General features: G+C 41.2%; 1 protein-coding gene across 1 annotated transcript in view; it reads left to right on the top strand.

The window, feature by feature from the left end:
- The first annotated feature begins 2,451 nt into the window (after positions 1 to 2,451).
- The window catches only part of LOC141008689 (uncharacterized), a 30,822-nt gene continuing 17,399 nt past the window's right edge, over positions 2,452 to 15,874 (top strand). Inside the window, exons 1-4 of the mRNA XM_073481139.1 lie at positions 2,452 to 2,506; positions 6,594 to 6,651; positions 11,847 to 12,157; positions 13,343 to 13,400. Coding sequence (XP_073337240.1) covers positions 2,452 to 2,506; positions 6,594 to 6,651; positions 11,847 to 12,157; positions 13,343 to 13,400 — 482 coding nt within the window. The remainder of the gene's footprint in view (positions 2,507 to 6,593; positions 6,652 to 11,846; positions 12,158 to 13,342; positions 13,401 to 15,874) is intronic.

Raw genomic sequence — 15,874 nt, 5'->3', positions numbered from 1 at the left:
AATGTAAATACTGAACAAGCTTTAATTCATGGGAGCAATGAGTCTTATTACTGCAATGGCTAAACGAACATGTATTTGAATTTCATGAATGTATTAGGCTGTAATTAAATATATACAGTATGTATCATGAGAGAGAGAGCAGAAATACATCATACCTCAAAAGTCAAGTTTGAAAATGAACTGCCTGTATACAGGGATTATTAGCTGACCATATCAGTGGAGATACAAGTTGATGTTTAAGTGCCATTATATTACTTTAGTTTTTTATGGAAGCCCACTGGGGATTTTATTAAAATGACAATGACCGATATTTTAACATATTCATTTTCAAACTGTCCCCAAAGGAGCGTCCTGAGGTTTTGGACAGATATGTCCAGAAAAGGTGGCGTAGAATATTGCTAAAATAAGATATTTTTGATTCTTATGCTTGTATGTAGAATGAGTGATTGAAAGAAAATCAATAAAAATGAAATCACAAAAAAATAGATAAATGCAAAAGCCACTGACCTGGGGTACCATTTCGCTCATTGCATGTGAATTTTGTCCACTTTACAGTTTAAGTTCAAGCACTTGAAAATGGTTTGCCAAATGCTGTTTTAATTTATATTTTCATTTCAATGTAAATGCAATGGACTAGAGGAGCTGTTGCAGATTGTTGAAAAATAAAAATAAATAATTTTCAATGCTTGCACAAATGGAAAATTATACTGCATTTTTTATGTTACATTTTAATTTTCAAAGTTGAATTAACATCTGATTATCTTCTACTTTGGAACAACTAAAAATTAAATATAAAATTCAGTGACCATTTCATCTTCAAATTGTTATAAAATGGCGTTTTAATTTTCATATTCTCCCCAAAAGAGTGAAAGGTGTGTGCAAATGAAATACACTGGGGGGTGCTGTTTTTAATCATTTATAAGCCTTTTAATTTAGATGTTGTTTTTAGCACTCTGTTGGTCATCTCTGGTGTTGCCGACGGAGAAGAGGGAGCCGTTTCCCTCTGGATTACAGCTTAGTGAAAGACCTTAAATGTAAATAGAGAATGTGATGCCAGATTGCAGCAAGCCCTGAACTCAGATTAGGAATCACATCCAAAACGCATGAGACACACACACACACACACACACACTAGCACGAGCAGACAGAAACACACACACACACACTTCAGATTGGGAAACAAATCTAAATCCATAGAAGTCGGCTGCTCGCCAGCTTCAGGAGCACTTTTAATCTTTTGACATTCAGCCCTGACAGAAGCAAGACGAGTTATACTTTATATATTTCTCATATTTTTCATCCACTTTAGTTTTTGCTGGGTTTTTTGTGTGTGAGTTTTGTCATTCTTTCATTTTTATTTTATTTTGAAAGGAACTTTAAACATTTTTAGGTTTAATTTATTATTTCACTTCCATTTGTATCAATTTATCCTTTGTAAATCTACTTGTACATGAGATGTACTCATGCTGCTGCCCTCTCACTAACCTTTCTCAGAACGATACCGACGAACCACTTAGTTATTGACTCTTGCTGCAGCCAGGTCCCCGCAGCGTCCATCAAAGGGAAGATCAGACGAGCTACAGGGTTCCCAAAGTCTCCTGGCCGGCCTCACACAGTGTCACTGCACGTTTATCTGTCCGACTGTTTATTCCTAATCTGCCACCTCCCAAATTAACATCAAAGCTGCAGGGAGTCACCCAAAGCTCGGACCTTCACTTAAATCCTTAGAGAACAGATTTACATGTAGTTCAGTGTTTCTGTCTGCAGATTTGAGCCATAATCTGCACGTGTGTGGGAACCAGAGGACAGGCGGTTGCAAGCAGAAACCTTAAACTGCTGTTTTCTGTTTCTCTGCTTCCAGATTTTTCTTTCCTTTCCTGTTTTTCGCTGCCGTGATGACCCAGTTTCCTAACGGAGATCAATAACTTCATATTATTTCATCTTTCACACTTAACCTCAGTGATGGAAGAGCGTGTTTTAGACTTCAATTCTCAGCTTCCCCTACAAACAAACACATAATTATCTTTAAGGCACGTGACTCTTCTCACCAAAATAACGATGAACAAAATACCTCAGCGAGTGCTTAAGGACAATTTAACGACTCTCCAGCAGTGGTTTCTTGTGAAGGATTATTCACCAGCTGCTTCAGGGATTTGAACCAGCCACCTTCAAGCCCTGACCCCTGCCCTTCAAATCCCCTTCCTCTTGTCTGACCCCTGTGTCGCTCCTCTGGGGTCGAACGTGGTTGTCACAGCAGGAATCAGAATAGCAAAGACTTAACTTAACGGTGCTCACAGAGAAACACTTTAAGAGGGAGAAACATGAATCCAATCAGTGGAGATCCTTCAATCTACAGTACCCCACTGTGCTGCAGTAAGACCCTGAGAGCTGTTTACCTCTTGCTATGATGATGTTGTGGATGTGAGAGCAGAGTTATATACGCTGAAAGTAATGAGTGGAGTCTGGGAGCAGATGGGTCCAGAGAAGAAAGAAGGCCCAGCTGGAAGTGAGTGAAAGATTTTCCCTAAAAATAAAACATCACAAAGGGCGAGCATGCAATATGAAATCACTCAAGAAAACTTTTTACCTTGATTATCTTGAACTAGTTTGAACCTGAATAGTTCTGTTACATGATTTCAGGTGATTTGGACATTTTTACCTGACTCTGAGGACTTTGGTGAGACATCTGTTTGACTCGCAACTGCTGAATGCTAATTTAACTGTCACAAAAGTGATTCAGCCAACTAGATGTAGCAGTAGGCAACAAGGAAAGGACCCAAACAAGCAGACAAAAGCAGGCAGACAGGATCAGTTCAGGGATTTAACAGTCACAAGTCGTTTAAACATGCAAACGTATCAAAAAGGCAGAGAATTAAGTCCAAGGATCAGACAGAGAGGCAGTAGCATCTTCGTTCCCCCACTGCCATCACGGGCGATCTTCAGTGTCCTTTAAATGCACTCATTGAGAGGCTTTTAGAGGAGCTTGTGTTGAGTAAACACAGGTGGATGCTCTCTTTCTCACGTCCTCACTGAGACGAGCTGTGAGTGAGGGAAGTGAGGAGACACGTTAGCATAATGAGAAGGATCCATAGAGACAAGGACAGACATTTGTTAGTTTGTAAAGAGAACAGTGTGTCCATTAATAAAAGGGCAGGATTCACTAAGGCCTGTGTCCACCAGTTTCACTATGTAGTAAACTATTAAATAGTATAAGAGCTGGCAGGCCAGCTGAGTTTAGCTTTGTTTCTGGTCTCCACCAACTCTTGAGAAGAATATCTCGCCCTGTAGCTGTGTCTGCCAGCTGTTTGTAAGGGTTGTAAAACCAAAACAAGGAGCTGAAAGACACCGGTTGAGTGATAAGTCCGGTTGGGTTTGTGACTATGAGAGACCTCTTTCACATCACATATGATCATTTTATCCCCTGTTAATATGCAGATGTTGACCAGTGCAGCTTTAAAGGTGCACTATGTAGTTTTGGGGAAGAATGTTTTTTTTTCTTTTAATTTCTAAACAAACTAAATAAACAAACCCTCTTCATTTTCATGACTGAATAAAGTGAATAAACAAACTGACCTGAAAGGACAACACAGTTTTATATGTGGCGGACCCTGCCACCTTTCTAGCTTCAAACAGTGTTCTGGGACCTTATTTTCCTCTGAGAACAGCTTGTTTATTCAGTTATCGAGTTCGTAAGTTCGTATTATTACTTCATTGATATTGTCAGTAATTAAAGTTTAAATTTCCTCTCCAAAACTACATTGTGCCCCTTTAATCATTAAAGTGTGTAGGATTTAGTGGCTGGTTTGTTAAGGCTGAGTTTTAGTTCGACCCAAATGCAGAGATCGGAGACAGAAGTGCAGTCCAAACAGTTATTTTATTTACAAAATTACTATAAAGCAGGGACTGCCAGCTGAGCAGAGAGACGCTGGGGAATCGAACATGACAGAACAATCTGGCACTAGAGCAGTGAGAGAGACCAGGGTTATATAGCAGGAGGTGATGAGCTGATGACTGTCAGGTGCATCTCTCTGCACACACACACACACACACACACAGACACTGGGAAGCACGGGTGAGGGAAAAGGGGGGGAGGCAGGAAAGAGACATCAAGCACATACAGCACAAACCCCTGACTGCCACAGCCTAAAGCAGCAGACATGCTACATTCATGTGATGTGATACTGTGACCACAGCTCACTGTTTTATGGACACAAAGTACTTTGCAAACCAGAATCAACATATTGGTCCAACTGCAAAGCACAACTGGATATGCGTTGTGTTTGCAGTAGCTACAAATATAAAAGTACAGATAACTTTTGGCAAATAAAATGTAAAAAAAAAAATGTCCACTGTTCCAGGCAAGCTAGGTTTTCTCAAGCGGTTTGTAACAAATGCTGAAGTCTTTTACTGAAATATAATCAAAGTGTCAGTGGAATAAACAGAATTATAGCTTTTCCGTGGCCTCGTTATCCGCCGCTTCCTCACAAGAATTCCTCCAGATCTGCTTTATCTGAGCTGCTGCCACAGATTACTTGAACCCCAGTGACAGGGGCTGGCTTGTCCTTTCGTTAGCATCTCGTTAGCGGAAGGCCCCTCTCTCCTGTGTGACCCTGCGCCTCCATACTTAGCGCTGATGATTGTCTTTATACGCTGCTCTGCTCCACATACACACACAAACCATAAACAAACACACATGCATAAGCAAACTATGTAGAGTATACAGTGGGGACACACCGCACAGTATGACGCATGCAAATATGTAAAGGTGCAGATACAAGAATACATTGTGTATGCATGTATGTATGAGCAAAGCATAGAGAAAACAAATGTAAACACAAACAGAGTGGACTGAGACAAGACTGTTGCATGTGTGTGTGTGTGTGTGTGTGTGTGTGTGTGTATGTGTGTGTGTGTGTGTGCGTGCTTGCGGTGTGCTGTGTTTTTCTTATTATATAACAGTATTGAAGATGTCACATTAGGGATTAGTTTGATAGTGACAGAGCTGCAGATTGCCACTGCCTGTGTGTGTGTGTGTGTGTGTGTGTGTGTGTGAACAGAGACAGACTTCTGACTCATCAAATAACTTCACTGTACATGCATGTAGCTTCATTATTCATTAAAATCAGAACAACTGTGTGTTTCCTCTGTCTGCCTGATAAGCTCACATCCGAGCACTGTCTGTCTGTGTTTTTGTAAGCGCTGACGTTGCATGTTTTTTCCAGACATCAGAACTTAAAACCGTTTGAACTTTTTCTGGACGGCGGTATGCAAAATTAGCTGTTAATTGTTCCCCAGGCTGTTAGACTTTGCCTTTTTTCTCTCTATTTTCTAAAAAGGAGAGGCAGTTCTCTTCCCTTTGCACCGTCTCCAAACTGTGAAGAGCTGCCGCTGATATGTCAGCAGCAGCACCTGTGAAAGTGCACCGAAAGAACTGCATTTAAAGCTAATTATAGCTGCACTAGGGCAAGGTTTTTATGGTAAAAGAAAATATAAAAAATACACCCACAAAATGGGGCTTCAACAGAGAAGGCGGTTCAGGGGTCAGGTTTTAGTTGATGCTGGGAAAACGCTCTTAAAAAGCAGGAAGTGTGAATCTGAAGTCTTTGAGTTAGCAGAGCTCAGTTTTAACACCAAGTCCACCACCCACTGTGAAAGCTGTTATGCGATATCTAGGTTGAATTTATTTTAAAGCTGCGCTAATCAATATTTAATGTGTGAATTTAATGAGGGCCTTTGTAGTGATGAAGACACAGAGCCAGCTCTACTTAGTTATATATTAAAGGACCTTCTTTGTGCTGGTTATTAGTTTATCTAAGCAGACTGCTGTTGCTGAGACGAGGGACTCAAAAAACGTACATAAAGTCACATATATAAGCAACTGAGAGAGTCAGGGAAGGTCTCCTTTTTCACATCACGTTATAATCCGCTCACATATGGCCAATAGAAAAGTGATTAATACATGTAAATTGCTACAGATTTCTACATAGTGCCTCTTTAAAGCTACACGTGTATTGTGAAAGCTGTTGTCGTTGTGACCAACCCAACTCTGCAGCTCCCCTCAGCTCCACAGAGCGCGTCAGCTTTGGTTTTATAGCCCACAACTTTATACTGCATTGGTTATCTCTCATCCTGCTCATTAACCTTGTCTATGGCCAGGCAGCTGTCTTCAGTGAAAAAGCTCTGACAAACCAAAGTTGAACTGAGCACCAAACAGCAGACACAGTTAGCAACCAGCTGGAGAACACAGTGAGCATTTAACTGCTGAAGTGCCACATATTTTAGGAATCAGGAGTTGGTGGAGACAAAACAGAGCTAAAATATTCAACATCCATATGTGGCTTGCCAGACACAAAACTCCAAATGAATACTAATGTTGCTCTGTGTCTGTTGCAATGTGCAAATAGTCACCTGTTTGCAAACACATTAGCTAAACAACTTAAAGGTATACAGGATTTCCCTAAAAACAATGCATACTAAAACAGAAGTAGTTCCTCCCCATCATCACTTATGACCCACTAGAAGTGTGCGGTGGTGTCCATCTACAGAGACAATGGAATCTGCTTGTATTTTCTTATTTTCTTTGCTGTGTTCAGGATACTTCTGGGCATCAACCTTTGGGCAGTGGGTGTCTAGCCCCCAGCCAATAGGCAGGTGTGAGGTCAGGACTTTGTAAAAATGTAGCAACCAGGTTACATCGCTGTCTACATCTCTCTCTTTTCTGCTCTCAGTGTGTCATCAATGTATAAAGCGCTGTGGCTCTGTGTATCCGTTTGACTGAGGGTGGGGCTGAGCTACACACAACCAGGGCAGAAAAGCAAAGCTTCTTCACATAAAATCCGGCAATGTGGCACCGTCCTGCAGGTTTTGCCGCAGGCGTGGGCTTTATTTGGGTTTATTTGTGCTCCAGAAAGTAACAGCCACGAAACAATCAAAAGATTCATGTTTAACATCTCTGTTTCACTGATAATTCCTGGATAGTATACCTTTAATAACTTTGTGACATTGTGGTTACACCTTTTTTATTTTCTTGTTTTAATTGTTACTACAAACAGTCTCTCAGTAAGTTGTTACACTGTCAGATCCAACATCAGCGACTTTGTCATCACATATGCTATGCTGACTGTTCTCCGGCAGGGATCTCTTTGTCAGATAAACAATAAAAAAGCCTCAGTTTCACACTCCAGTTTGACAAAGAATGCAGAGCGACACGCTTCATCTGTCTCGTCCATATCTGCCCGGCTGCTTCCTTAATCCTCGTAAATCCTTCTCACAAGTGCTATCCACTCAAAGTCCTGCGAGTAAACACTGCTGTCTTAAAAGTGTGAACATGTGATGGACATCTGTCAGCAGCAGCCGCTGTCTGTGTCTCCTCCCCGTGTTGGACTCTCGCTCTGTCAACCATCCGAGCCTCAGTTCTCCTGTTTCATGCCACGAAGCGACTCAGCAGATTTACACTCTGATTTAACACAATGTAAAGTGCAGAGTCGAGGCTGATAGTCTGCTCAGTGACGACCTCATTTGTTTGCACTAGTTATACATATAGTATGTTGCATAATTAATGTGGTAATCTTTTATTGATGAGCAAAAAATGCTGCAAGTAGCAAGTTAAAAACACTACATACTATTAATTGTTAATGTTAACGCATGCTGTATAGTAAATACTGGTAATTGGCCTCTGTCTCAGTCAATCTGGTGGTGGAGTTTGAATGAATGCAGATGTTAAAATGAGACATTGCAACAGTAGGAAGTTTGCCAAAATGAGTAAAATACAAAAAAAAGTTCAGATAAATGCAACAAAACATGATGTGGGACTGACTCAACGCATAGTGTATATAAAAAAAGAAATATAATACTGACCTGTGCCTCATTGAGTCGCATCATCATCGTAACTGCAGTACGGAACATCCGCCTTTGTATTATGGCTTTTACATAATAAGTACGTGTATGCTGTCGAAGCAGTGAATGTCAAAGTAATGCATACAGGAAATTAATTTTTTAAAAAGGGAAAAACATGAAATATCACTTAAAGCAGAGCAGAATTAAGGCACATCTCTGACCAATCAGATTGATTTTTGCTCAGCTATAAATCCAGGCTGAGATATGATAGGATTGCAATCACACCATTGTATGAAGGAAGAATGCAGGTCAGTACACACTGTAGTTCAGAGACACAGACTACAGTATGTTTACATGCACACTAATTTTCCACTGTTATTACGAATCAGAAAATATTTGATATTATTCTGAATTACGCCTTAATCCGAATGTAGCAGCTTCCTATTAAGGCATGTAGGATCTGCTGATATTATTCGGGTTAAGGAGCATTCTTACTAGTTGCTAACTTTGTCTGCTGTTGGTGGTGGTCAGGTTGTGGGTTTATCAGAGCCGCTGTGGCAGGAGATGAGTTTGATGACAGTGGCGTTGTGGACTTAAAAACCAGAGCCATGAGCTAAAAGACGCCAAAACGCTCTGAAGAGCTGGGGATAACTGCAGAGTTGTATCAAAAGTACATAAATAAAATTATACATATATTCACATGTATATATGAATATGTATGTATACTTTGGGTCGGCCTTGCCAGTTACCCGATCCAATTTTCAGCATAGTTTTTATCGTTGTGTACTGTTTTTATTGTGATTATAAAAATCGGTGGGTTTTTTATTTATCCGTAGATAAAATAAATTAATTTATAAATGTGCTACTGTGCAAAGTAACTAGTAACCGAAGTTTTCCAATGAATGTAGCGAGTAAAAGTACCTAAAAAGTGCAGTACTTGAGTAAACGTACATTCCATCACTGAATATTGATTAGCACAGTGTTAAAATAAATAAATAAACATTGTTCTACCCAGATGTCACATAACAACAGCTCCTCTTCATGATGGGTGATGGTGGATTTGGTGTTAAATTGAGATGCTAACTCATCACTGTGTTGTACTTTGCGCCAACATTTCAGGTTCATTTCCCAGCATCGATTAAAAACTGACACCTGAAACCACCTTCTCTGTTCAAGCCCCATCTTCTGATTTACACTGATAGGATGGGTGTATTTTTACCATAAAAACCTCGCCCAGTGCAGCTGTAATTTGATGGCTCAAAATAAAGTCTTGGATCAGTCCTTTGAAGCCCTTCTTGTGTCCACTTTGGCAAAGCTGTGGCTGTAAATAATGTAGTTTGCGGCGGCGGAGCCCACCGCGTCCCCATTTACTGGCCGAACATTTGATAGAAGGCAGTTTTCTCCGGCTAAAAGCGCTGGATCTCACTTCATCTGTCTTTCTTTTCCAATCTCTTGCTGTCTCTCCCTCGCTCTCTGATTGTTTTCCTCCCTCACTCGTGTCATCGCTCACTCGGCCTGCTCCTCTCTCACTCTTATATCGCCCTCCACCTCTGTCCCTTTTCTTTTATCTCTCCATCTTTCTACTATTTTTGGTCCAGGATGCATCAATTATTCATGTCTTTGCATGGACTTTCTGACTAGAGAGCTATCAACAAGAGCTATAAGGGTCATCAGATTATACCTGAGTATCTACCTGTGACACATACAGGCCCAGATAAGGATGCAGGCACACACACACGTACAGCTACAATGCAAATGGGAGCTTGTGCATACACTCTGCTGCCTACAGAGGAAGGTAGGCAGGTTGTGAAGTCTCGTTTTTCACCCCATGAAAAACACAAGAGATTCAAACACTTTTGTTGAATTTACCAGAAAAGCTAATTTTTTCTACTTATTAGTCACCCTGAACTCTTTTGCTGATTCTCCACCTTACTTGTACTTCACCTTGTACAAGCCATTGTCTCAAACACAATACCTTGGTGCCACAAGGCCTTGGCTATCTCTATATCAGTTCATAGTCAGATACTGTACAAGATTTAACACAAAACTGCCCGATAATGATGACATAGCGCAAGAAAACATTTGTGTTACCTGAGAGTTTTGTGGATGAGAGCGAAGTTCTTGATTGAAAAAGGCAAATGAGCAACGTGGTGTAGTCTGAGCTTCGTCAGTAATGTTGTCCTTGCAGAGCAGATGTCTATCTGTGAGTTGAGCTTGTGCTATAAAATATATATATAAGGTCACTGACTCTTTCTTTAACTTGTTTGACGTGTTCTTTACTACCAGCAAATTCCAAAATACAAGGAGCCCTCGCTCCAGTAGCCATTGAACTAACAAAGTTTTTGGTAAAGGTGTACATAAGTTCAGACAGCCTCCAGCTATGGTGGCTGTGTATGAATGCAGTATTGCTATGCTGTAACCTCCTAACACACTACTATAAATTCTGCCAAAGAAGGACTAGGAATAGTAGAGATCTTGTCCATCTTATGTTGGGCCATGAGCTAATTTAAAAACATAATGCAAATGAGGCGCATTTCCATTAACTCGTTTGGAATGAATAAACTTTTCTACCTAAAGTTCACGTTTTATGGGAACATCCGTAACAGCAGACACAGCTTCTTCTTCTGTTTCTCTCAGAGCGGACACAGGTGCATTAACTCTTTTTTGTAAAAGGCAAAAAACACCTCAAGTGTAAAAACATTTGTGCGAAATTGAGGACATTCTTTCACATTTAGCCATTTCCAATGCCAAAATCTGCATAAAAATTGTTGACACGTTGATGGAAACAAGATAAATGTCATTCTGGGTGTTACAGCTACAAGCTTTCGAAGCCTGTTGGCTGAACTGGAGGTCAAAAGCTAAGGTCTATCCAATATCAGCGTGTTGGTGTGTGTGCCTAGAACATCATAATCAATATTGTTCCAGGAACATCACTGAATAGCTTTGCGACTCGTGTTGGTGTTTTTCCCCACAACATCATGAAACATGTGGCTCCAAGAGCATCATGTCAACTTAGAAAATAAAAGTCCAAAAGTCCTGAAGATCTTATATTTTCAGTTATCTGTCTCTGGTTGGCTAGACTTACTCAACTTAAATGCTTTGGTTTAGGGAACAAAAGTACTAAGTTAGGTTTTGGGAACAAACATACTAAGTGAGGTATTGGAAAACATGGTTTTGGTTAAAATAGACCCTTTCACAAGAGTAATAAAGTCATGACATGCAAAAACCTGTTGTAAACAACCAACCAATGCTAAATCAGATCTTGCCAAAATCTAACCCCCAACTTGTGATCTAACGAGCAATCCAAAAGCAGATATTGATCAGAATAAATGGTTTTCCAGGAAAAGCCTAAGTGAAACCTTCAACCTTCTATACAGTCAATAGACTGTAAGGAAAACATGGTGAGAGGGGCAGAGAGGGAAAGAGCAGCAACCAGGAATATCAGGACTTAAGGCTGCATGAGTTACAGCTCAGCACAGCTCAGCGAATGAGTTACTGTTATGCAAGAGCTCAGTTCAGTTAGCCCAGCTGGAGATCAGAGAGAGAGAGACACACAGAGAGAGAGAGAGAGAGAGACAGCAGCAGACCGAGTGAGCAGAGAGAGCACGAGTGAACGAGCAGAGGGACAGAGAGGAGAGGGCTGGAGAGGAAGCTGCAGCAAGTGAGCGCAGAGCAGATTACAGCTGGATCTAACATACACTCTCACACACAGACATACATGAACACACTCACTCCCTCACTTCCTCTCTTTCTCTGTTGCACCTCTTTGCAGCACAGCAGCATCATGAGTGGCAACACAGGCGGAGTTGTCCTCTCTCCGCCAAGGGAGTGAAGAAGAGGACAGACGAGAAGGAAAAAGAAGAAAACTGAGGAGGCAGTGAGAGAAGAGGAGAGGAAAAGAAGAGGGAAACTTTTCTCCAAAGGATCTTTCCATCTCACACTGAGACCCTGGTCAAGTCAAAGCACCTCACCATGAGGCTGTGAATCCCTTCTTCTTCTTTCCTATCCAGGTCTTCTTCTTCATTACCTGACCCCATGCCTCTTAAAGTTGGACCCACCGCTCTAAGCACAGGCACCCACCTCTGGATGCTGCTGTGCACCCTGCTCTGTGCTCTGGTCCTGGCTAGTGGCTCCACTCTGAGCCCCGAGGACACACAGAGCACGGCTGCCACGTTGCTGCTGGAGGACTCGACCGGCACGATGATCCAGCTGCAGCCGGACCTGCAGACTGAAGCCCAGACTCAGAAGGAGGCACAGACAGAGGCTGTGACAGAGGCGGTGACAGAAGCACCAACTCAGAGCACCACCAGCAACTATACAGGTTAGTCTGTCTGTCAGTCATGTGTGAGGTTTAATGATGATTTGGACTGGAAAGTTTGCAGCTGCATGCCTGAAGAGCAAAAGTTCCAACAACACTGAAAGAAATCTTTCATGCAATGAAGTCTGGATCCAACTTTTCCTTTGCAGCACCTCATGTCAGATTGAAAAGAGTGTTTGGTGCATGTTCTTAACTCTGGATACAGGATGAAAACTGCCCTTCAAAGAGAGAATTATTCTGTGACTAGAGCTGAGACGATCACCCCATTAAACGATTAGTCAATTGATAGAAGATGGCTCATCATCAATTTGACTATTGTTTAATTGTTTAACTCATTTTCAAGCAAAAATGTAAAAAATAATTGGTTTCAGCCTCTCAGGTATGAATATTTGCATGTCGTATCAGTCATCTGTGATAGTCAACTGAATCTTTTGGGGGTTTTGATCGTTGGTTTTGACAGAAACCCATTCAAACATGTCAACTTGGGCTTGGGAAACCTTGGATAGTTCTCGTTATGGTCAAATGCAACAGTTTGACTGGTCATGCCAAAAATGTTGACTGCATTAGGTGGATTCAGATATTTAGATGTAGATGTTGTTGACTCTGTAACAGGATTAGATTCTGTTGCAACACCAGCAGTTACAATGTACTCACTAGTCTGTTTCTCCTCACTTTAAATGAGCCTGACCTTAGTCTTTACCCAAGTATCCTTCGTGATAGTACGAACCAAGCCTTTCCCTAACCCTAACAAAAGAAAACAGCATTTATATATAAGTATATATGTATTGTATTGTAAGTACTTAAACTAAAATATAGCCTTCTAACACTTGCCTTGAATTCAGTGTTCAGAATGGACTCCTTCAAAGTTGGTCTGCAGCTCTTTGCTTGAGCACCCATCCAAAAGTAAACTTACTTGCTCTAAAAATTTCCGCTCTGTTTCTTTTATCTGCAGGCCATGACAAGAATTCACAAAACTAGAAACAACTTTCCCCTGAAAACCTACCGAGAAAGACACAGAGCGCTCAAGTGTTCAACTACACACGTGTTGCTACCATGTGTGTACTCTGTTCCGCTTTCGATTACTAGTAAATCCACGTGCGTGCGTACATGTATGCAAGTTTGATATGCGTGTCAGCTGAGTGCATGCATGTGTGTGTCCTCTTGTGCATCTGTTAATCCCGTTCACAGTGGACAGAAAACCCATCAACACCCACGAACATGTAGCTTTTGTCTTCGGTGTGAAAGGGTACAATCAGCGCTCATTCTCGGGTCAGATGACTCAGCAGTAGTCACATGTTCAGGGCTTTAAGCAGTGATGCTGGAAGGATAGCTACATTCCAACGGGTTACCAAAGTTGCGGAAAATGAATACCAATAAGCAACTTTAACTAACAACAGCGACCCTTAAACCGTCGCTGCTTCAAGTCCCTGTTTATCAGCTGTGATGGAATGATGATACCTGGATGGACACCCAAATGTTACTTACGCTAGCAAGCTAACGCAGCCAGTCTTGTTATTTTTCCACAAACTGGCAGCTTCCAAGACTCCTGATGCCCCTGACCACCTGATACCAACGCTGTTATGCTATTGGCTCACAAACCTTGTTAGAAGCTGGAACCAACCGACAGAATTCTTAGAGAGAGACAAACAAAAAAAATATTTTAGACCCGACAAACATTTAAAATGATTGATTCACAGTTGTAATAATAATAATGTTTGTAAGGAAAAGAGATACTTTATTCTGCACCTTTCTAACAGCTCTGTAGATGTATTATTTAAAAAAAAATGATTTGTCCACATAAAAATGTTATCAATATGACCTTAAAGTATTGGGAAGGTTTTATTATGTATTATGTCAAAATGTCAAGGCTCTATACAAGTACAGAAGTACAAACCTGAGTGTTTCTACAAGTGTGAATTTATGTCGGACTGGGTTTTTTGTGTTTGGGAATACTGAAGTGTGAGCAAATGAGCACTTTGAGTCTGTGTGTGTGTGTGTGTGTGTGTGTGTGTGTGTGTGTGTGTGTGTGTGTGTGTGTGTGTGTGTGTGTGTGTGTGTGTGTGTGCGTGTGTGTAAGGTGGCAGGTGATGCTGTTAAAGACAGTTTGTTATGTCCAGGCTGGAGCAGCTCAGCCTGAAGAGAAAGCTGCAGCGCCGCTCGCATGACTTCCTCTCCACTGGAGCATGAGCCTTTCTCTTCTCCTCCGCTCCCTCTGTCCATTTCCTCTCTCGCTCGCTCTCTCTCTCTTTCCTGTGCTCCTCTCTGTCTTTATGTCTCTCTCTCTCTCTCTGCCCCTTTTTCTACTAATTGCTTTTTCTCCCTTTGTCACTTTGCTTCTCACTCCTTGTTTTTCTATGTTTTATTTCCTCTAAGTGTCTGTCACTTCTTATTTCTTCTTTTATGTCCTTCCACTGTCTCCCTCTCTTTTTTCATCATTTATTCTTATGTCCCTCGCCCGCCCCTTCTCACTCACGTGTATGCATAAATAGCCTACAGCAGATGACAAAATGCAAAGCTCACGTGCCTAATACACTCATAATACACACGAATACACACTCACACACATTAGAAATGGACGCACTCGGCCCAAACGGCACCAATCTTCTTAAAGGTTTAGAGAATAAACAACACAGTTGCTCGTTTCATAACGGCAGCTCTGTGTCTGACAGAGCAGGAATAAGCACTTTATACTTTAATAACACACACACACACACACAAACACGTGTGCACACAAACACACACACAAAAGCACACACAGGTGATCAGCTGGCTTGCCACATAGCACCACATGCATGAATTACGCCACGCCACAGCTTTTATGCGAGAGAGCTTCCAAAAAGGTCTAAATCCTGGAGGTGTGATTAATATCAGTGCTCCCTAAACCAAAGTGTGTGTGTGTGTGTGACAGCATAAACTACTTATTCCGGCTAGCATTAACAGATAAAAGCTCCTCATTTTGTTTACTTTTTTCCACCACGTTTTAAGCCTATTTGACTCTCTCCTTCAGGTCTGGATTACAGCAGCAATATTGTGTATTGTATTTTAGCCATTTTAGTTTTGAGCTTCTGGAGCATAAAGCCAGCCTCAGTCGTCATTTACAGAAGAAAACATAAATCCTGTTAAATATAGAGGGCTTTTATACGTGCAGAGCTTTTGGACACATAAGGTTTATAAAGCATCCAAATCAGAACCACTGAATGAAGACAAAGCTGGAGGAGTTTATACGACAGTGGCTCCCAACCTTGTTTTTTTTTTTTACAGGCCTATCAGATGAACTCATATTCACCTTTACCAACACCTCACAATCCAAATGTGCTAATTTAAACTGACGTCATGTAAACTGAACTGAACATACACATTCTCGCCCTTAATATATTTATTTTAGTGTTTAAACACCTGGTTATTGTTTTGAAACAGCAGTTTGGTTAGCTTTAGGAACCAAAACTACTCAGTAAAGTTTAGGAAAAGATCAGGTTTGGGTTCAAATGCGTATATTAGTTACATCTGTTAAAGCTGGGGTTGGTAAGATTGTAGAAACCAGCAAAAGCAAGCAAAATTTTCAAAGTATCCAACCAAAAAAAGTCCTACCTCCTCTCTCCAGAGCCACCTGACTGCACCTCTCGCTGGCCTGCTGGGAGATGTGTGTTACATTCTAGTTTGTACAAGTTCTCTGTGCTTTTTTTAGTCTAAAAACTCACAAGCAAAATAGCCGTCACAAAC

Source organism: Pagrus major, chromosome 14, assembly GCF_040436345.1.
Source record: "Pagrus major chromosome 14, Pma_NU_1.0".
NCBI classification, from domain to species: domain Eukaryota; kingdom Metazoa; phylum Chordata; class Actinopteri; order Spariformes; family Sparidae; genus Pagrus; species Pagrus major.
This window is presented reverse-complemented; position numbering and strand designations above follow the sequence as displayed.